The sequence below is a fragment of the Taeniopygia guttata genome, chromosome 11 (assembly GCF_048771995.1).
Source record: "Taeniopygia guttata chromosome 11, bTaeGut7.mat, whole genome shotgun sequence".
NCBI lineage: Eukaryota > Metazoa > Chordata > Aves > Passeriformes > Estrildidae > Taeniopygia > Taeniopygia guttata.
In genome coordinates, this window is record NC_133036.1 from 10,899,016 (window position 1) to 10,921,078 (window position 22,063).

Consider the following 22,063-nt stretch of genomic DNA (forward strand, 5'->3'; position numbering starts at 1 on the left):
TGGTGCCTGGCGTTTTGGGGTGCTTGATCAGGTTGGTGCCTGACATTTTGGGGTGCTGGATCAGGTTGGTGCCTGGCGTTTTGGGGATACTTGAGGAGATTGTGCCTGGCGTTTTGGGGTGCTTGAGGAGACTGATGCCTGGCGTTTTGGGATGCATGATCAGGTTGGTGCCTGGCGTTTTGGGGATACTTCCCTGACTCTGGCAATGTGCCTTAGGGTTGATACCCTGAGCTCGATGCGATCAGTCCCGGGCAGGTGGGGGTGGGCTTTGAAGATGCTCCCCCAGACCATCACCCAGGAGTTTTTAGAACATGAGACTTGTGCGCATCAAGCCGAGCATCCCCATCTCGGGGCAGAAAATCCTCTTTTCCCTCCACTCCGCCGGGAAGTTTGGCCGCTCTCTCTCTCTTCTCCGTCTCCCAGCCGAGGCCTCTCATGCTCCTCGCAGCTCCTATGATAATGCGGAAAGTTGAACTGGCCCCATTACTGCGCTGCGATGGTTGCTGCGATAAGGTGGCGATAATGGCAGCGATAGCAGCAGCTCGGTAGCCAATGGCTCCGCCGCTCCTGCCATTAACATTCCCCACCACGGCCGGGCTCGGAGCTGCCTATCTGCTCTCCATTTCCACTCCTCCGCTAGATAAGAATGGAAATACTGACTTCATAGCTCACTGATTAAAGTGTCTGGATTTCTTGATAATACACAGATAAATTATGTTTTTCAAAAAGAAGGTAGGGAAGGGAGTGCGAGGGGAGGGGAAAAACCTCCAGTCCATTTTTTTCTTTTTTTTTTTTTTTTTTTTTTCCTTCCTTCCCTATTTCTGGGAGTTGGGTTTTTGCTGCTCCAAAATGCCCTTCCCACCTCGCCCTGTGAGGTGCCCTCAGGAATGGGGGTAGGGCACGGCCCTGGGATGGAGATGCTGTCCCTGCATCCCGGGCAGCCACGGCTTTGCCAGCTGTGCCACCTGGTGATCCTGCTGGTGGCTGGCATCTGTCCCCAAGCTGGCAGCACCCAGGGATGCTCGGGAAGCATCTCCACTTCTGTAGCCACCTCCAGCCTGAGCCTGCCTGCTCCTGCTGCAGGATGCTGCCCTGGGTACAGCCTCATCCCTCTGTGCCCTACCCATTCTCAACTCCTTGGCTTTCCTCACTCATCCCCACTGGAGCAAACAGAGCTTCCAGACTTCTCAGTTTGGAAAAGGTATCGACCACGAGCCCCTGGGTCTGTTTCATCTAAATATAAAACTAAAGAGCAAACAGTATAAAGTTCATTTTTTAATGTGCTGCCCCATTCCAGTTGGGCTGCTCTCTTTATTTTTTTTAGGGGAACTGTGATAAAAAGCAGAGATAAAGCCAGGACTGTTTTGTGTAGGAGTCGGTATCTGCGTTATCTATCTCCCTTTTTCACTCTCCGGGCAGCTCTGTTGTTTTTCGCTCTTATCTCGCTCCACCAAAATGCCAAGAACAGGAAAAAAAAAAAAATTAGAGAAAAGAAAGAGAGAGAGGCAGCACAGGCACATTTGCACGGAGCGAACTTGGTGTCCACGGAGCCGGGTGGGAGAAGGGCCTGGAGCTGGAGGAAGAGGAGGTTTGGGGTGCTGGGAAGGCAGGGAAGGATTTTGGGAGCAGCGCTGTCCCAGGGATCTCCACGTGCCAGGCTCGGTGCCAGCTGCTCTCACATGGGCTTCCCAACTTGGTTGTGCCTTCCCTGCCCCTGGAGCCCCCAGAGTTCCTGCTCATTGCCCTGGAGTGCTCCAGGATGGCTCTGGGAGCTGGGATCGGGCATCCTGCAGGACTGGGAGCATCTTTGCTGATGCCCCCTTGTCCCCATCCCTCTGTCACAGACTGAAAGGCTTGGGGTGGGCACTGAAAACCATCCCTGTTCCACTTTTGGGAGCGGGGTGGGCCTGGCAGGACCTGGAGCCGCTTCCCACAGGAAGGGGGATGGCTCCAGCTCGGCATCTCCCGGGTAATTTGTCGCTGGATTAGCCCAGAGCTTAACCTCTGTCCTCGCTGTCACCCGGTATTGATGTGCTGCCTGAGCATCCCCACCCCCAGCCCTTCCCGCCTGGGATGTCTTTATTCCAGGTGGGAGAAGAAGTGTCAGAATTGAGGGGTTTCCCCCAGTTCCACCCTTCTCCAGGGAGCAGAGAGCCTGATCCTCCCGGATGGAATTTCTTTCCCATCTTGTTGCGTACCCAGCTGCTCCCGGCCTGCCCACATCACCACGGGGACGAAGTCTTCAAGTTGCTCTTGGATGGGGTTTGGATGGAGACGCCTCGGAAGGACTGGTCCTTCCCTCCTGGTCTCACCAGCTGCCTCAGTTTCCCTGCGGTGCTCCGAGCAGCCCCCGGTGTCTCCGTGCTCTCTCCAGCCCACGTTCAGCGCATCTCTTCTCCCGGAGCATCCCCATCCATCCGCCGCGCCGGGCACAGCTCCGTTCTCCTCTCTCCAAATCTATCAGGGCCTTATCGAGCCCATCTGAAACCTAAAGTCACTCCATTGTCATTGTCCCCGCGTTTCTCCCCCGGCTCCTTCTCCTGCCTGGCCGTTCCCGTTGGGAATGGCGGCCCCCGGAGCGCCCCAATCTGCCGGGATCTCTCGGGGCTTTATCAGCCCATCGGAGCCGGGGCTGGCGGGGCCGGCGCTGGCGCCGCTCGCTGCTGATAAAGTTACAGAGTTCAGGCAGTGATGAATGTTCAGTAACTGCACCCGCCGCCATCCCGCCCGGGCTTGGCAGCCCCGGCTGAAACCAATCCCTCCCCTATCAGCAGCGCTGCTTTTTCTCAGGCTCGGCCTCTCCCCGCTTCTGCTCCTCCCTGGGGGGCACCCAGGGGTGCTCCGGGGGCTCCGTCCCAGGGCTGGGGTCTGGATTTCGCCCTGGAACGGTTTGGGTTGGGGAGGAACCTAGAGCAGGGATCTTCCAACAGACCGGGCTGTGGTGGTTGGGACAGAGCAGCTCCCCAGCAGTGGCTGGAGCATCCCATCCCATCCCATCCCATCCCATCCCATCCCATCCCATCCCATCCCGGGCAATCCCAGCCTTCCCAACACCTCCATTCCCGCTCTGTCCTTCCTTCCCCTCCTGAAAAAATTAGGCCTATATACACTATAAATGTAATCATTATTATAAATTTAATCATTATTATAAATGTAATCATTATTATAAATTTAATCATTATTATAAATTTACCAATTACCGTAAATACCACCCCATAAGCAACGGCAGCATCACCCACCCCCCCTCCCATGCCCCCACCGTCTCTATTCCCCCACCACCCTTTATTCCCCTTCCTGGTATAAATTAGGCCTAATAGGTTATAACTGTAATAGTATTAATCATTATAAAACCCCTCGTGAGCAGTTGGAGCATCTCCACATCAAGAATTGCGGCATCACCTCTGTCCCCTATTCCCCTCATGGATAAATTAGGCCTAAATACAAAAATGTAATAAGTCTATCACATTAATTTGTAAATTATTATAATGATTATAAATTGTTATAAATATCCCCCATCAGCAATCCCTACCACCTCCTGGATAAACCAGTAGTAATTTAATACCAAATCATGATTAATACATTATAAATCCTCCCCCCCTGCACTTTTCAATTCTCCAGCCATACTTTTTGGGTTTTTCCTTGCCCTTTTCCCCCAGGGCACCACGGGCAGGGTCAGGGTGAGTTTTATCTGGAGGTGATGGAGAAGGGCCCCAAATTTGAGATAAAGCCCCCTAGGGCCGGCCCCAGCCGCTATCGGCTCTGTGCACGGGGCTGATCTTTCATGGGGAGATATCCACGGGAAGAGCCCGGCCTGGGATGCTGCAGCCAGGCTGATAGTGGAGAGGCTGATTTGTGCTCCAAAAGCCCCTTTTCCTCCCAAAAAAAACCCCAGACTATGGGAATTTGGTGCAGCATCACCGAGGGGAGATGTCCCGTGGGATCAGTGCCCACCCAAAGCTCCGTTGTCCCGGCTTGGCATTCCCGATCCATGGCAGGGAAAGGCTGGGAGCAGCCGAGGTCGTGGTAAAACAAACACGGGGGGGCCCAGGGAGGAGTTGGGTGAGAAGAGCGGGCGGCTGGCCCATCAGATACCGGGATTTGCAGGATTTGCAGCCCGCTGTTCTCCGGGTGTTTCTGGCAGCGGGGCGGCACCGCCACCAGACCCCGGGGAATCCCGGGATGCTCCAGATCCCACCAAACCACCAGGGCTGAAGGAGCAGCTGGGATGGCCTCCAGGAGCATCTTTCCCTGAGGAATACCAGCCTCTTCCTGCAGCCCTTCGCTCTTGGCTCTAATTTGGGGGAGAAAAGGTAATTTAGGGCAGCGAGGAAGCGATGCCTGAGTGGAATTTCCACATTTCCAGAATGAGGTGATGGATGGGTAGCCTGGTGATGCTTTGTGCATCCCAAAACTTGGTTTTTGGAACCTTGCCCATCTGCTTTTGGGTTGGTTTTCGTTATTATTTTTTATTATTATTGTTATTATTGTGGTTTTTTAGAAGAGGATGATGCCAGCGCCGGGATGAGGAGGAGCTGGAAGGATGGAGAAGGGATCCTCCATTATGCTGCCTGCCTGGTGGAGCTGGAATATCCCTCAGGATGCCCTGGCACAGCTGAGATGTCCCTTCTGTCCCCCTCCAGTGACGCCCAGAGCCAAAGCTGAGCTTTGAGGTGCCTGGAGAGGAGGTTTGGGATTTGAGGTCACCAGACTCCAGGCTCTGTCCCTCATTCCCTGACTCTCAGAGCCCTTCTTGGACTCACCCCCTGCCCAATGGGACTTGGAGGAATTTTTATTTTTAGAAATGAGGCTTGTGGATTCCCAGAACGGTTTGGGTTGGAAGGACCTTAAAGCTCATCTCCTTCCTCCCCCTCCACGGGTGGGGACACATTCCATTTCACCCAGGTTGCTCCCAGCCCCATCCACCCTGGCCTTGAACGCTTCCAGAGATGGGAATTGGAAGGAGTCAGATGGAGAATTTTATTTAAATTCGTATTTAAAAATAAACACTTGGACCTGATGGCAGCCAGCGAAGGCAGGTTGCCACCAGCCTGCACGTGTTCCCGATCCAGGACCTGCTTCCCACCACGGGAACTCCTCCTCCTCTTCCTCCTCCTCCTCCTCCTCCTCCTCCCTGCCCCAGAGCCGGTGGGAAAGTCTGTGGCTGTTGCTATTTTCTATCTGTTATCAAGGCCTCTTATCACTTTGCTCTTGTCTCCGTGCCGGCTCTCCGAGCGCCCAGGGTCTCGCTCTTGGCAGCCTGGAAAAAAATCCCCCCTCCTCCTCCTCCTCCTTGATTCCCTATATTCTTTTGCCTTTTATTTAATTTACCAGCTAAGCACAAAGAATCGAGAAAAGCTTTGTTGTTGCCGCGCTGGGAGAGCCTTAATTGGAGTGCAGTGATCAAATCATTACCTGGATAACTCCGGGTTTCCCTGGGAATGCCGACCCTTGCCACGGGCACAGCGCCTCAGCTTCCTGCCAGTTTGTAGAGTCACTGTCTTTTTTTTTATTAGCATTATTATTATTTTTTGAGGGGAAAAACGAAGAAAAAGAAGGGGAAAAAAAAAATCCTTGCTCGTTATCAATATAAAAAAAAAAAGGAGGGAGAAGAGTTAATCGTCGAAGCGGAGTATCTTGGAAGGGAGCGTTTTTTGGCTCTTCCCCTCTCTGTAAAACCAGCCTCAGTAATTCAGTTTTAAAGCATGAAAAAAGGGAGTTGATGAAATTCCACTATCAGCACTGAACCAATATGCAAAATATCTCGCCGAGAATCAAATAGCTATTATGTTTTCATTTCCATTTCAGCGTATTTGCTTAATGAAGAATAGACAGATCAGGCCAGCCGAGGGAGGCTGTGTGCGGTGATAACTGTGCAGGGCTCCCAGCAATCCCGGGCAAGTGACGCTCCCTCCGCTCCTGCTCCACGCTCCCTCTCCCTCACTGCCTTTTTTTTTCCCCTTTTTTCCCCTTTTTGTGATTTTTTTCCCCAGTGGTTGGTTTAACCCGCGGAGCTGGGAGCACTGGCGGTGCGTCCCCGGGCGTTGGGGGTGTGTGAGGTGCTGCAGTGGGGCTGGGATGCACCCAAGAACACGGTTCTGGGGTGCTGTTGGCCACCCAGCCTCCCCATGGGCACTGGGTGCTGCCATGGTCCCCAAACCCCTGGTTTTACAGGGTTGGATTTATCTTATTTTTATTATATTTTTATTTATATTTATCTATTGTATTCATCCCCACCTCGCTTTGTGCTTGGGAGTGCTTTGGGGTGGGATGTGGGGTGCATCCAGGGAGTGTGTGAGATGATTCCTGGGTGCTGTTGGCCACCAGTCGTCCCCATGCCAGGTTTGGAAGGGTTGGATTTATACAGAGCATCCTCATCTTCCTCGTGGCTGGGCCTGGGTGTTTTGGGGTGGGATGTGGGTGGTCCCAGGGGTCACAGGGACAAGATTCTGGGATTGTCGATTCCCCATCATCCCTGTAGGCACTGGGTGACACCACGGTGCCCAGATCCCAGCTGGATTTAGGTGGAGCATCCCCATCTCCTTCCTGACTGGGGATGGAGATTTCGGGGAGGGATGTGGGTCATCCCAGTGACGTAGTACTGGGATGCTGTTGGCCACCCATCATCCCTGTAGGAACATGGTGACAGACTCAAAGTTGGATTTATATGGGGCATCCAGTTGGATTTGTATGGGCATCCAGTTGGATTTGTATGGAGCATCCAGTTGGATTTGTGTGGGGCATCCAGTTGGATTTGTGTGGGGCATCCAGTTGGATTTGTATGGAGCATCCAGTTGGATTTGTATGGAGCATCCAGTTGGATTTGTATGGGGCATCCAGTTGGATTTGTGTGGGGCATCCAGTTGGATTTTTATGGGGCATCCAGTTGGATTTATATGGAGCATCCAGTTGGATTTGTGTGGGGCATCCAGTTGGATTTGTGTGGGGCATCCAGTTGGATTTGTATGGAGCATCCAGTTGGATTTGTATGGGGCATCCAGTTGGATTTGTGTGGGGCATCCAGTTGGATTTTTATGGGGCATCCAGTTGGATTTATATGGAGCATCCAGTTGGATTTGTGTGGGGCATCCCCATTTCCCTCCTGGCTGGGGATGGATATTTCGGGGTGGGATTTGGGATACATCCCGGGATCACGGATGGGATGCTGTTGCCCATCATCCTGTAGGATGCTGTGGTACCCAACGCCATCCCCATCCTCCTCCTGCTTCCCACTGTTCCCTGGCGGGATGTGGGTGGTCTCAGCACCCTTGGGGGGTGCCAGGTGCCCTCCTGGCCCCACCCATCCCATCCCTGCCCCATCCACCCCTCCCTGGGCAGGCTGGAGGTGCCAAACCCCGGCGCAGGCGAGCGTCGGGTTAACTTTATCAGAAGCCCAAGAGCCGTGAAGGCGTGAAGGAAGAAATTAGCCTAACAATGTTTCATTTACAGCGGGAGAACCGATTTGTTAGCTGGCGATTGTTTCTGAATATTATCACAGCCTTTTTAATTGTGCTGGAACTGAAATTAGCAGAATTAGAATAAATTGCCTTCCCTTCTCCGGCAGCCTCTTTATTCACGCTCATTGTTGTGTGCTTTGTATAGATTATGGGCTCTTTGTTCTGCTGCTGTAAATATACATGCCTGGAGTCACGGCGAGCAGCTGAGGTCTGCAGAGGGGCTGGCCCCGCTCGGATCCCCCCGTGATCCCCCCGTGATCCCCGGATTGTGCCCGGCTGGGACCCGGCACCGCGGCGTCGTGCGGTGCCAGCCACGTGTGCCACCAGAGCTGGGCTGTGCCCGCCTGGCTGGGGACACAGCTGCCACAGAAACAGCCCAGAGGGATGGCAGGGCTGAGGGGTGTCCCCCCCGTGTCCCCCCTGCAGTGGGTCTGTGTCACCGCTCAGGTAAAGGGGGGTGGGGATTGTTTCTGGGGTCACTTTTGGGGACAGGTGATGCCACATCTATGTGATTCCCCACAGTGCCCCAGGGAGGGGACACCTGGAGCGAGGACACCTCTGCAAGGTGACCCCAGGGAGATGCAGCACCGCAGGGATGGCTGGGCAGGGCTTTCCCTTCCTTCCCTGTGGGGCATTTCCTCCCAGCATCCTGGTTTCCCAAGGGGGAAAAGAAAACCCCTTGGCATCTTTTCCCTCTGGCTGTGCCCTCCTCACCGCCCCATCCGTGTTCCCACAGGTTCCCTGGCAGCGATGGAGGAAGGCGAGGACGCCCCGGTGGGGGACCAGAGCCCCTCAGAGAGGGACGGGGCCACCTCGGACTGCGAGGGCTCGGCCGAGCGCGACACCTCCAGCCCCCCCGGCAGTGAAGGTGAGCCCTGGGCTGTCCCTGCTGTCCCCTCCCCACCGGGATGGGCGTTAGGAAGCAGCCTGACCACCCCTCGGGGCTGGTGGGCCAGTGACAGCCCCGTGTCCCTGGGGGTTCCATCCCTCTGGGCGCCCTGGGGACAGCCCAGGTTGCAAAGCCAGAGTAGAGTCACATAAGTCAGGGTTTAAAGTCACCTTTCACAGGGATGTAAAGTGACCTTTGGGATATAAAGTGACCCCTTAGGTGCAGAATGACCCTTCCCCCTACCTTGGGGTGCAAAGTCCCATCCCCTTAGGGTGCAAAGTGTCCCATCCCAAGGATGCAGAGTGACCTCTCGGGGTACAAAGTCACATCCTTTGCAATACAAAGTTCCTCTCCCCGCCCCGTGATGAAAGTCACATCCCTTAGGGTGCAAAGTTCCCCCACCCGGGGGGACAAAGTCACATCCCTTGGGGCACCAAGTGACTCCCCCGGGGCACCAAGCAGCCCCAGAGGCCACAGGTGGTGGCCCTGGCCGTGCCACGGGTGGGCTGGGGGCACGGGGCCGTCGGTGGCACTGTGCTGCCCACGCCGCCGCCAGGCTGCCGCCGAGCCGTGCCACACCCCAGAGGTGGCTGCAAGCTCAGGGCCGGGCTGAAACAGTCCCAGATATCCTCTAAGTTCCTTCCTGTGGAGGTGGGGGCAAATCCCAATCAGTTAATGTTTGCAGTGCCCTTTGAGATAACCGCGCCGGGGCACGGCTGCGCCGGCTCACCAAGCCCAGCTGCGGCTCCCAGCACCTCAGGGGGAGAGGTGTCCCCAAAACGGGGCACCAGGGATCCACAGCAGCGGGGCAGGGCAGGACCCACATCGCTGGGACAGGGAGGGATCCTCGTAGTCGAGTAGGGAAGGGGCACGAAGAGCTGGGGCAGTCAGGGACCCCAACATTTGGGGCAGGGAAGGGACCCTGGTAGCTTCAACAGGAGAGATCACAAGGCAGGAATGGGACCCCAATAATGAAGGGCAAGGAAGGGACCTCAGTAGCTGGGGCATGGAGGGGACCCCAGTATTTGGGGCAGGCCAGGGGTCTTAAAGCTGGGGCAGGGAGTGGACCCTAGTTGGAGCAAGGAGGGACCCCAATTTCAGCAAAAAGACCCCAACAGCCAGGGCAGGGAAGAGATCCTACAGCAAAGCAGGGCAGGGAGCCTGATAATTGGAACAGGGAGGGGACCTGATAAGTGGAGCAGGGAAGGGACCCCAGTATCTGAGTCAGGGAGGTCTCCCAGGCAAACTTTGCTCAGCGGTGGAGGGAATCAAGGCCTCTTATCTGATGGGGGAGCCGGGCTGGGGGCGAGGAGCCGGAGCTGGGGCGCGGAGCTGCACCTGGCACTGGCCTGCCTCGATAAAGAGGTGATAGCAGAGATAAGGCCGAGCAGCAATAACGGCCACTAAAGCTTTCAGCGCGATGGATAAAAATCGATATGCCAGGCACTTTGATTTATAGCCAAAAATAATAGGACTTTTATACCCGGTGATTGATTTATTTGATGTTAATCATTGCGCTTATCACCTGTATTAATAATCTCCAATGGCGGTGACGTCACCGCTGGGCGGCCGCGGTGGCGCCGATCGATTGGGCTCCGCGCTGCTCGATCCGCCCGGGCCGCCAAGGCAAACATGTACTTTGGGCACTAATCTGCCACACTGTCATATGCAGATTGGCTTTATCAGCCCATCTCCAGCAGCAGTTAATGGAGAAAATAATTGTTATCAAGTTGCTATGAATACGCCACAAATAGAGCCGTGAGGGGAGCGGGGCCGAGCTGGAGCGGTGTGCCAAGGGTGTGCCACGGATTTGGGGTGGAGGGGCTTGGCTGGGCTGGGGGGGCATTCCCAGGGGGATGTGAATGCCCTCCTGGTGCCCATCCCAGCCCCTGTGGAATGCTGCCTCTGGAATTCCCTGCTTCTGACCCGCTGCCTCCCCTCTCCTGCTGCAGAGTCCAGAGACGCTCTGGAGAGTCCGAAGGAGCCGGAGAAGCCGGATCCTGGAGAGAACCCCCAGGAGCCAGACCCCTGGAACGGGCCAGGTGAGTCTCTGGTGTCTGGGACCGGTCATCCCACTCCATCTGCTGGAGCAGCCCTCCAGCATTCACCTCCTCTTGCAAACACCAGTACGAGGAGAACTGGGAGCACTGGGAGCTGGGCAGGCTGCAAACCCCAGAACTCTTGCAGGAGAAAGGTGTGAGGTGATGGTTGTCATCCCTGATGTCTCCAGGGTGCTTTTGGGATGGTAAAGCCATGGATTTGGGAGCAGCAGAGATGCCATCCCACAGCTGGCATCACGCTCCCTGGCACTGGCAGGGGTTGGGCCCGTCCTGTGTCGCACCAGGGCATTTCACCAACATCCTGGCAACCACAAGGGCGACGCTGGGGTGGTTTGGTGATGGTTATCAAAACCCCAAGGAGCGATTTCAGCCTCTATCTCCCACTGGTATCTCCATGCCAGGGCTGTGGGCGCCAGGGCACCGGCGAGGCCCTGTGGGCACCCCCAGCTCTATCACCCACTATCTGCAAAGCCACGGGGCTACAGCCACGTGCCACACGGGTTCACAGAATCACGGAATGTCTGGGCTTGGGAGGGAGCTCTGGAGATCATCCAGCCCAAGGCAGGGACACCTGGAGCAGGTGACACAGGGACACATCCAGGTGGGTTTGGGATGGCTCCAGAGAGGGAGACTCCAAAACCTCCCTGGGCAGCCGTGCCAGCGCTCTGCCACTCCAAGGGAAGCTGTCCCTCATGTTGAGGTAGAACTTCCCACGGTTTAGTTCCATCACTCCTCGATTGGGGTTGGGGTTGTTCCGCTGGGAACAGCTCCTGGCAGGGGGATGGGGATGGCACAGGGGGGACCTGACACCATCAAGGGTGATGCTTGTGCCACATTTCAGGCCCTGTTGGTGCTGCCCACACCCTGCTGGGCAGCGGTGACCCCGTACAGGACAGCGGTGGCCCTTTGGGGATGGATGCACTGGGCACGTCCCCAAGGCCACGGGGAGCTGCAGGAGCCCTGGCAAGGAGCACACATGCTCCTGCAGCTGCCCAAATCCCCAGTCCCGGCGGGAACCCCGCTCCCCTTCCCGAGGGGAAGCTCCTGCCGACCCCGCTGATATCCCGGCCCTTCCTGCGTGCCGGGCAGGAAGGAGCTGCGAGGCCACCCCCGGCTCCTCCTTATCTGCTCCCAGCCCTTTGCCCCCAAACCCTCCCAGGGCAGGGTGGGAGCACTGGGGGGTGCAACTCCAACCCCACAGATCCCCCTCATTCCCTGTGGGGTCACCACGCCTCGCTCATCCCAAACCTGGCTGAGGCCGTGCCTCCCCTTCCCCCTCCCCTTTTGGGTGAGCAGGTTATTTGCATTATTTATGTAAAAGAGATTTTATTATCGGGCCCGGCAGCCCATCTCTGGCGGTAATTGGAGCGGTGTGGATTTCGGCGTGCGGGTGTTCCTCCCGCGCCAACCGTATTCCGGCTATCAGGGGCTCTGCAGGCCCAGCACTTATCAGGGATGGAGCTGGCGAAAAGGGAAGCTGGGAGCAGCCCCAATTTTCCGCTTTTATCTGGCAGGATCCGCCGGGTGTCCGCTCCGGGGAGTTTTGGGGGGTCACTGGGTCGCCCTCGCGGTGGGTTGGTGCTCCCAAAGGTCACCCCGCTGTCCCTGAGGGGATGTGGCCCACCAGGACCTCGCCCTGGGGCTGCCTGGCCGAGCTGGGGAGGGAGAAGGAGGATTTTGGTTTGTTCCCTGGAGGGGGTGAGGCTCCAGCCAGGAGCTGGAGGCTGAAATCCCAAACTTGGGGATCTTTATGGATGTGCCAGGCCTTCATCCAGGCTGCCAGGACGCCCTGGCTCTGTTCTGCTTGCCAGGGGGATCACGGGATAGAGCATGGCCGTGCTCTGTGCTCCCTCCATCCTGGAGACAGGATGCCCATCCTTCCCAAATTCCCCCAAACCTCTCCCCACAGCCCCTCCGTCCATGCCTCAGGTTTCCACCTTTCCCACTCCTTTTGGTTTGCCCTAGAGAAGGGTGGGTAGCAGAGAATTTTGGGAGCACCCACAGCCTCCAACTCCCATCCCTGCCCGGCCAACCTCAGCAATTCCAGCCAGTTTTCCCAGAAGGAGAAGAGGAAAAACTCTGGCAAATTCCACATGGGGCAGGAATGCAGCAGAGAAGAGCCCTGCTGAGGGACAGGCTGCTCAACCTCATGGTGAGCCACCAGAGAATTCCCACGGGGAGCTGCTGGGAGGCTGGAAAAATCCTGGATTCTTCCCTCTCCTCCAAGTGGGATGGAACTTTTTGCTTTTGCCCTTGTGGGAACACCACAGGCAGGGACAGGATTGGAGGAGCTGTGACCAAACCCAGGGTGGCTTTTGCATTATCCCACCTGGGAAATTCCAGGGAATTGTTCACCCCCTTCCCCACATCAGCATCACTGTTTGCAGCTGCACCTTGCTGAGCCCCAAGCCCTGCTGCTGTCTTGCCTGTTTGGGCTTTATTAAATAATTAATTACTAATGATTCAATATTAATTTAATATTAATATTTCTTCTGGATCCCCCAAACCCCTCACCCCCCATCCTCCATATCAGGATGGCACAGAGCAACTCCTCTTTTTTTTTTTTTTTTTCTTTTTTTTTGGTGCATCTAATTTAAACTCCCAAGTCCTTTTTTTTTTCCCCTTTTTCCTCCCAGCTCCCCCTTCCCTTCAGTTGTGTTTATCTCCTGCTTCAATAATCTCTGGCTGCCCAGGGTTTGTCTGGAAACCTCAAGGTTCATTATCGGGGTGAGCAGGGCACAATGAGGGGGACGGCTCGTCCGGGGAGGGAGGGGACACGGCCCTCCCCCTCCACCCTGCTATGTGTGGGTGGGAAAAATTATCCCAGCTCTTCCCTTTTATCGCTGGGACCGGAGCAGCAGAGAGTTGTGTCTGTGGGAGATTGCTGGGGGATGGGGGGACTTGGGATTCAGGGAGTTGGCACCCCCAGAGTCCCAAATCAGGGGGTGCCCAGCGCCCTGAAATCCTCCCCCTGCCCCAGGTGTGCCCAGCAAATCCTCCTGCCAAAGGGGTGGGGATGGTCCCAGCAGTGATGGTGGCACCTGTCCTGCATTTGGGACGTGGAGGAGCAGCTGTCCCTGCTGGGGGGTGTCCTCCTGGGCCTGGGGTCACTGCAGGGTGGAGGGGACAGTTTGGGGACACCGATAACGGTGAAGGGAGCTCTGACTGCTCTGGGGATGTTGCTGAGTGAAGGGTGGCCAGACCGGAGTGGAACAGTGACAGCGTGGAGGGATGCTCAGGGATTTTGGGGACACTGACTGTGGAGGGATGCTCAGGGTGTTTGGGGACATTGGGGAGGGATGCTCAGGGATTTTGGGAACAGTGTGGAGAGATGCTCGGGGTGTTTGGAAACAGTGTGGAGGGATGCTCAGGGATTTTGGGGACACTGGGGAGGGATGCTCAGGGATTTTGGGGACAGTGACAAGGTGAAGAGATGCTCAGGGATTTTGGGGACAGTGTGGAGGGATGCTCACGGATTTTGGGAACAGTGTGGAGGAATGCTCAGAGATTTTGGGGACATTGGGGAGGGATGCTCAGGGATTTTGGGGACAGTGGCAGTGTGAAGGGATGCTCAGAATCTTGGGGACATTGGGGAGGGATGCTCAGGGATTTGGGGGACAGTGTGGAGGGATGCTCAGGGATTTTGGGAACAGTGTGGAAGGATGCTCAGAGATTTTGGGGACATTGGGGAGGGATGCTCAGGGATTTTGGGGACAGTAACAAGGTGAAGGGATGCTCAGGGTGTTTGGGGACATTGTGAAGGGATGCTCAGTGATTTTGGGGACAATGACAGTGTGGAGGGATGCTCAGAATCTTGGGGACATTAGGGAGGGATGCTCAGGGATTTTGGGGGCAGTGACAGTGTGGAGAAATGCTCAGGATCTTTGGGGACAGTGTGAAGGGATGCTCAGGGATTTTGGGAACAGTGTGGAGGGATGCTCAGGGATTTTGGGGGCAGTGACTGTGGAGGGATGCTCAGGGTGTTTGGGGACATTTTGGAGGGATGCTCAGGGATTTTGGAAACAGTGTGAAGGTATGCTCAGGGATTTTGGGGACATTGTAGAGGAATGCTCAGGGATTTTGGGGACAGTGACAGTGCGGAGGGAGGGTTGCTCAGGCATCTGTTCCCATTTTCCCTGGCGTTTCCCATTGTGCACTCTTGTGAGAGCCCTGAGGGCGATGCCTCCAGGCTGGTGCTGATTGACAGCTGTCAATCACTCCCCTTGCTGCTCTGCCCTGGCTGGATCTGAGGACCGGTGAGGATTTGGGGCTTGGACCCCCCAGCTCCATCTGGGTACCCCCTCCCAGGGCTTCTCCCACCCCCCCACAGGCACTTGGGGCTGTGGCAGGGACCCCCCCTCCCCTTTTCCGGGCGGGATATCTTCCCTCTGCATCGGCCCCGGGGCCCCTGCATTCCCCTTCCTCCCCTCTCCGGCTTCCTGCCCCCCCAGTGCCCTCTTCCCGCTGCCTGGGCACAGCCAGGGGTCCCAGCAGCCCCGGAGAGGGGCCAGGGTGTGCCTGGCACAGGGCTCCCACCACCCTGGCAGGAAGTTTTCCTCCTTCCTTTCCTTCCTGAGTGCTTTCTGGTGTTTTTTCCCAATGTTTATTCCTGTCCCCAGCCCTGTGGTCACAGGTCCCGTGTGTTTCCTGGATGTCCCTTGTGAGGAGGAGCCCCCTGGGATGGGCTCCATGAGTGGGGACAGAGCAGGGACAGGGCACCCCTGGCACAGAGCGCCTGGCAGCCCCAGGGAAGTTTTCCTGCTTCCCATCCTCCCTGAGCCTTTCCTGGTCTTATTCCCAGTGTTTCCATCCACATCCCTGCAGGATCCCAGCTCTTTCCTGGGCTGGGAACCCCTTGTCCTGAGGAATGGGCACCCCTTGGGATGGGCACCCTCTGGAGACAGGGACCCCCTCCCAGCCCCATCCCAGCAAGGCACAGCCACACCCCAAAGGTGAAAATCCCTTATCAGCCCATCCTGCAGGGGCAGGGCACCCCAGCTTCCGTGGGGTGATCCCGGGGAGCACATGGCACGGCCGGTGCCACCCCGCCGCCGCCGCCTGCCAGCTGTGCCCCACAGCTGGCCAGCAGGAGCCTTTTTGGGGTGCAGCTCCCCTTGTCCAGCCCCCCCAGGGGCCGGGTGGTGCCCACAGGGCAGGGCCTGGCTGCTCCATTATCCGGGGGCAGGGTTCAGCCCGATAAGGAGTCGCTTTTGGACTCGGGCAGCAAACAATCAATAAGTGGCAAGCGATGGGCAGCTGAGATAAGGGCAGAAATCCCCCCTGCCTCCTGCCCCAGCGGGGCGTCCCCAGCACCCCAAACCTGCCACAGCCATCCCCTCTCCCTCCACAGAGCAAGGCCAGGCTGAGCCCAAGCAGGCACAGCCCAGCAAGGCTGGATTGGAACCCTCCTCGCTCCTTTGTCGTCCCCAAGGCTGCCCTGATTACTCGAGCACCCGGGACGGCAAAGCCGGGATAATCTCCTTAGCCCCTTTGGAGAGATTTCCCTTTGTGAGCGGAGGTGAAGAGTGGAGATGCTGCGTGTTCACAGCTTAAGACTCTTCCCAATCGGCTCCCTCCATCTTATCGGAGCGGTGCCATCACATCATTGCAGTAGTTGAGTTGTCAGGATTTATTCCTTCCGCCGCGCTCGTGCTGCTGCTAAAAACAGCAGCTGGGGCTGGGACAGGGGGAACTGGGGGGAACTGGGGCTTCTCCAGCTCGGATTTCCCCAGGCAGGAGCAGGAGAGCCGTGGGAGGTTGGGTACCCGTTGATGGACCCATCCATCCCTCCATCCCTCCATCCCTCCATCCCTCCATCCCTCCCACTGCCAGGTCAGCTCCTGCAGCCCCCCACGTGTGCTCCTGGATGTTCCAGGGGTGCAGCCACATCCAGGCACCCCCTTTTGCTTTCCTTGCAGGAGGGAAGGGCAGAGGAGCCCAGGACAAACCCACCCATCCCATTCCGAGCTGCTCCCGCATCCCTTTGCCTCCAAACTGCATCCACAGGATGGGAATTGCATCCCAACAAATTGTTCAGCTCTTTAGCAAGAATCTGGAGGTCCATCCAGCCATCCATCCCCATTTCCCAGTCTCTCCATGGCCAGGGCTGGGTCTGGCCTGCCCCCCAGGCTGGCACAGGGCGCTGGATTTAATCGGAGCGAGGCGGCTGATCCCGGGCTGTGATCCCATGACACGCTGGTGGCAGTATTTGTCCTGATTGTATCCAGGCAGCTCCAAACACTGCCGGGACCTCCGAGCCTGGATACCCACGGAGGGGCAGAGCAGCTGGTTTGGATTTGTGGTTTGATCCTCTGGATGCAGCCGAGGCCACGGGATGCAGGAACAGCTTGGAATGGGATGGGGATGAGGGATGAGTGGGTTTGTCTGGGGGCCCTCTGCCCTTCCCCCCTGCAAATGGGGGTGCCTGGATGTGGCTGCATCTCCAGAGCTCCCAGTGCTGCTCCTGGCAGTGCCATTCCTCCCCCTGGCCCTGGGAATGCTGTGGGCACCGTGCCCCTTCATCTCCATCACACCCTGTGCTGGAGGAAGGCTCAGTGATGCCTCCCTGGAATTGTGCATCCCTTCCTCCCTCCCCTGTGCCCACCCCGGCCCCTCGGGATGGGCGGGAATGTGGTGCCAGCCATGCCTGACTGGCCATGGGGTGGTGACTGGATCAATCGTTGCTTCTGGCACGGTGCAGCCGATTCCCTTGGAATCTCTCGATGGGAAGATAAGCTGGGAGCAGCCCCATGTTCCTGTGGCACACCAGGCGGGTGCACCTGCCTCTCCTGGGGGCTTTTCCTTCCTTCCTTCCTTCCTTCCTCCTTCCCTCCCTCCCTGCTGCTTTTCTCGTGCCCCAGAGCAAACAGGCCGGTCCCTGCCCAATTTGGTTAACGAGCTGGGAGATAAGCCCTGCTCCCTGATAAGGAGGGACCGATGGCCAGGTGAGATACCTGGGGGGTGTTCACCTGCCAGGGGATCCCACAGGGAGCTGCAGCTCAGGACTTTGCTCCCGGACACCCCAGGGGCTGCCAGCAGCTGGTCCCAACCTGGCAGGCAGCGGGATGTGCCTGGATCCGCGGTGGGATCGCTCCCCAGGTGGGCACACAGCTTGCTGCCTCTGGGCTTATTCCCAGTGTGGAGCACTCAGCATCTCCCAGGCCTCCCCATTGTTTTTTCCCTGCTCCCACTCAGCAGTGCTGTGTGTTTAGCTGGAAAAAAAAATCATCTTTTCCCTCCTGTTTTTCCCTCGCTGTGTTAACACGGGTGAGGCACAGGGGCTGTGGCCAGCCAGGGATGCTCATCCCGCTGGAGGAGCTCTCAGCCCCACAGAGCAGGGGTTCAGCCCTGTCAGTGGGGTTCCAGCACCCCACTTTTGGGTGGGTGGAGGCCACGGGGTGCTGGCAGGAGCGGGGCTGGCTCTGGCAGCACTATTTTTGTCCCCCTGTCTGGAACGGTTTTCTCTTTATCAGCGCCTGCGTGTTTTCTCTGCTGGGGATTGATACACACAAGATGAAGTGCTCTGACATGGGAAGTGTCAGGCGAGCGCTCTTATCTCGGAGACATGGTCTCCTGACCCAAACGCCGCTGATTACCAGTGAGACGGGGAAGGGGGGGCTCTGCCGGGGGGGCACCCGCAGGGGGACGTGGCCGTTGGGCTCCGCTCCCCAAAAACAGCCGGGAAATTCGGGGTGGCAGAGGCAGAGGGGAGCCAGCACTGCTGGGGCTCTGCTGGGGCTTTAGGGGTGATGCTGAGGCTGCGGGGGAGTCCAGCAGCACTTTGGGAATCAGATGGGAGGTGCTGGAAATGTGGGATAATGTGAGGGTCTGACTGCCCCGCTCAGCCCCGAGGCCACTCTGGTGGTCACTCTGCTCCCTGCCTGCCCTCAGTCCTTCACAGACCCTTCCTCAGGCTCAGTTTGTGCCAGGGAATAAATCCCAAATGCTCCTCATCCCTCCTCCTCCTCCCTGTGCTGAGGTGGGGCTGAGGAGGAAATGGGCAGGGGGATGTGGGGCAGGAGCTGCCAGGAATGTGGGGGGGGATGTAGGGTGGGAGGATGTCAGGGATGCAGGGCAGGCACAGCCCATGCCGTGCTCATTCCCAAAAGCCCTTTGCAGGGATGAGATCCCAGCTGGAAACGGAGCTGGGGTGGCTTTGGGAGGGCAGGACAGGGAAACTGAGGCAGAGCCCATCACCAGCAGTGCTGGGAGCTGTGGCACAGGGCTGGAGGGTGGCAGGGACCAGCCTGGTGACCCCAAACACCTCGGGGAGCCTGGGCAGCTCCCGGTGGGCAGCGTGTTCTGGCGAGGTGGCACCCGCTGCTCCCCTGGGATGTGCCCCGAGCAGCACCCAGTGGGCTGGGCTGGGCAGAGGGGACCCACGGGTGCCAGTGGCACCTGGGCCATGGCAGGTGACACCACCCAGTGGCTCACCTCAGCTCACCCCAGCGCCGGGGAGGATCCAGATGTCAGCCCTGCTAATAAACACATCAGATTTCAATCTCCGCAGCCAGGGGATCGCTTTATCCTCCCCGCGCTCCGGCTCCAAAGGCAATTCTGCCTTCAGCCAGCGCAGCCTCCTCCCTGCCCGCGGTCCCACTGCGGTCCCGGGGGGTTTGAGGGGGCTGGGGATGACCCCACAGCGCTCGGAGCCGCACACAGACCGGGCTGGGCTCGCTGTCCCCGCAGAGCAGCTCGGTTTTGGGGGGCAGCAGCTGGCGGCGAGGGGCAAGGCAGCACATCCATCTGGGTATTGGTTACCTGCCATCTTATCTGCGCTCCCAAAGACAAAGGCACAGTTAAAACATTTTTCGAGCAGCCTTCATAGCGTATTCACATGTTATCTAACCCATTAAACCAGAGCCTTATCAGATAATCAAAGCCATTAAAGCCCTGAAGCTGCTGCGACTTCGGGTGCGGGGATGGGAAGCGCTCCTTCCGCTCCGGGCCGGGCTGGGACCCCCGGGAAGGGGCTGGATTCCCCCTCGGGATGGGGCTGGATCCCCCCTCGGGACCCTCGGGAAGGGGCTGGATCCCCCTCAGGACCCTCGGGAAGGGGCTGGATCTCCCTCAGGACCCCTGGGAAGGGGCTGGATCCCCCTCATGACCTTCGGGAAGGGACTGGACCCCCCTCAGGACCCTCGGGAAGGGGCTGGATCCCCCCTCAAGATCCCTGGGAAGGGGCTGGATCCCCCTCAGGACCCTCGGGAAGGGGCTGGATCCCCCCTTGGGACCTTCGGGAAAGGGCTGGATCCCCCTCATGACTCCCGGGAAGGGGCTGGATCCCCCTCATGACTCCTGGGAAGGGGCTGGATTCCCCCATGGGACCCCCGGGAAGGGGCTGGATCCCCCTCATGACTCCCCCGGGAACGGGCTGGATCCCCCTCGGGACCCTCGGGAAGGGGCTGGATCCCCCTCATGACTCCCAGGAAGGGGCTGGATCCCCCTCAGGACCCTCAGGAAGGGGCTGGATCCCCCTCAGGACTCCCAGGAAGGGGCTGGATCCCCCTCGGGACCCTCAGGAAGGGGCTGGATCCCCCTCAAGACCCCTGAGAAGGGGCTGGATGCCCCTCAGGACCCTCAGGAAGGGGCTGGATCCCCCTCATGACTTCCAGGAAGGGGCTGGATCCCCCTCAGGACCCTCGGGAAGGGGCTGGGTCCCCCCTTGGGACCCCCAGCAGCAGCTCCTGGCTCCAGCCAGGTGTGCTCGTGCCCCCCAGGATTTGGGGTGCGGCCGGCCGGGGGGGTTTGGGGGCACATCCCACTGATGCTGTGCGTGTCTCCCCGCAGATGAGCTGAGTCTGGAGGTGCAGGATGGGCAGAGACGGGTCCGGACCCGCCAGAGCCTCCCCGAAGGCTTCTCCTGGGGCCCCTTCCCAGGCAGCATCCACAGCGAGCCGGCATCGCCAGGGCACGGGGACACGGTAAGGAGCTCCCAAGGGCGAGTCCCGAGGAAATAAATCCTTTGGGAAGAGGGAATCTCCTGGTTTGGGTGCCCAGGAGGTTTCCCTGCCAGCCCAGAGCGTTCCCACAGGCAGGACAGGACAGGACAGGAGGTTGCTGTCCCCTCTGCGCTGGCTGCTTGGTGGCACCTGTCTCCTCACAGAGGGGATGGGATCTGCTTTTCCCAGCCCACATTTGCTCCCTGGGGACTCTGGTGGTGTCTGGAAAGCACCAGCAGCCATGGGGAAGGGGCAGGAGAGGAGCCCTGAGGGGACAGCAGGGGCTGGTGGCTGTTGGTGGCCCTTAGTGCCACCACGGGGGGAGCAGCAGAGGACGGAGGTGTCCATCAGTGTAACTCTGGGTGATTTTAGGCTCTGGATCCTCCATCCCAGCCACGTCCTTCCCTCCACATCCCCCCTGAGCCACACACAGGCAGCTCCAGCCCAGCCCTGGCTCCATCCCCACCTCTTCCTCCTCCTCCTCCTCTCTCCTTTGCCTTTTTTTTTTTTTTTTTTTTTTTTTTTTTTTAAGCTCAGGCCCGTTTATCTTTGCTGAATTAAATCCTTGATTAACCCTTATCTGCCCAGTTTGGCTCCCCTATCTCCCGGTTGGCGCCGTGTGTCCAGACACCCGGTACAGGATGATTGATTTCCCGAAGATATGCGCAGCTTTTTTCCTGATACTTCATTTATTGTCTAAATATTTTTGCTCCCATTTCAGCAGCTCCCTTATCGAGCCAGGCTGATGATTCCCAGCCCTGCTCTCCTCTGCCACTCTCCTCCCTCCCTATCTCTGCTCGGGGAAGGGAGGAAGGAATTGCAGCCCCATCCCTGATAGGGGCTGTCACCCTCAGTCCCTTCCTCTTTGTTGTTGGCGGCGCTGGGGGGGGTGCAGGGGGTCTCCCCCAAATCCTGCCCGGCTCTGCTCTTCATCTCCATGCTGGAGATGATCCCAGCCTGGGGTTTTGGTGGGAGCTGGGAGCTCTGGGGGGCTTTAATATTCCGTGGTGTGGAGCACCATGAAGTGCTGAGGGAGAAGGAGAAAGAACAGGAGGGAAAAGAGGAGCAGCAGGAGGAGGAGGAGGAGGAGGAAGATGCTTATCCCACAGCGTTCCCCAAAAAGATCCTTGCTTGGGAAGGGGTGGAAAGGCTCTGGCAGCCAGCTGAGGGTGCTGAGGGAAGGTGAAGCCCTGTGGGAGTGTGCCCCGAGCCCAGGGGTGCCCGTGCCCCCCCGGCCGGGCTGCGGAGGGCAGGGATGGCGGCTGCGGAGCGGATTGGGTTTCCCGTGGTTCCCGATGGTTATCGGCGCACAGCCACTCTTTGTTCCGGGCAGAACAAGGGAGAGCTTCACGCCGGGCTGGGGCCGCCGCGGGGAGCCGGGCTGGGCACCCCGGGGTGCTGGGGGCACCTTGGGGTGCTGCAGGGGCCTGGCAGCGCTTCCGTTCCTGTGGAATTCCCAAGGGGTGCTGCTCTCCCCGGGGTGCTCTGCCCGGGGGCAGCAGCGGTGCCCGTCCCTGGGGGTGTGGGGGTCCCAAAGCCCCCAGAGCCATTGCCCGTGTCCGGGGGAGGGGGTTCTGCTGCCATCGTGAGAGGTGCACACGGCCGTGTCAGCGTGGTACGGTGTGTGTCACAGCCATGTGTCACGCTGTGTGTCACACCTGTGTGTCAGCGTGGCATGCCGTGTGTCACACTGTGTGTCACACCCGTGTGTCACACCCA

General features: G+C 58.3%; 1 protein-coding gene across 1 annotated transcript in view; it reads left to right on the top strand.

The window, feature by feature from the left end:
* ZFPM1 (zinc finger protein, FOG family member 1) overlaps positions 1-22,063 on the top strand; it is a 38,087-nt gene that overhangs the window by 7,933 nt on the left and 8,091 nt on the right. Inside the window, exons 2-4 of the mRNA XM_032750475.3 lie at positions 8,191-8,322; positions 10,296-10,385; positions 20,193-20,326. Of these exons, the coding sequence (XP_032606366.3) occupies positions 8,191-8,322; positions 10,296-10,385; positions 20,193-20,326 (356 nt within the window). The remainder of the gene's footprint in view (positions 1-8,190; positions 8,323-10,295; positions 10,386-20,192; positions 20,327-22,063) is intronic.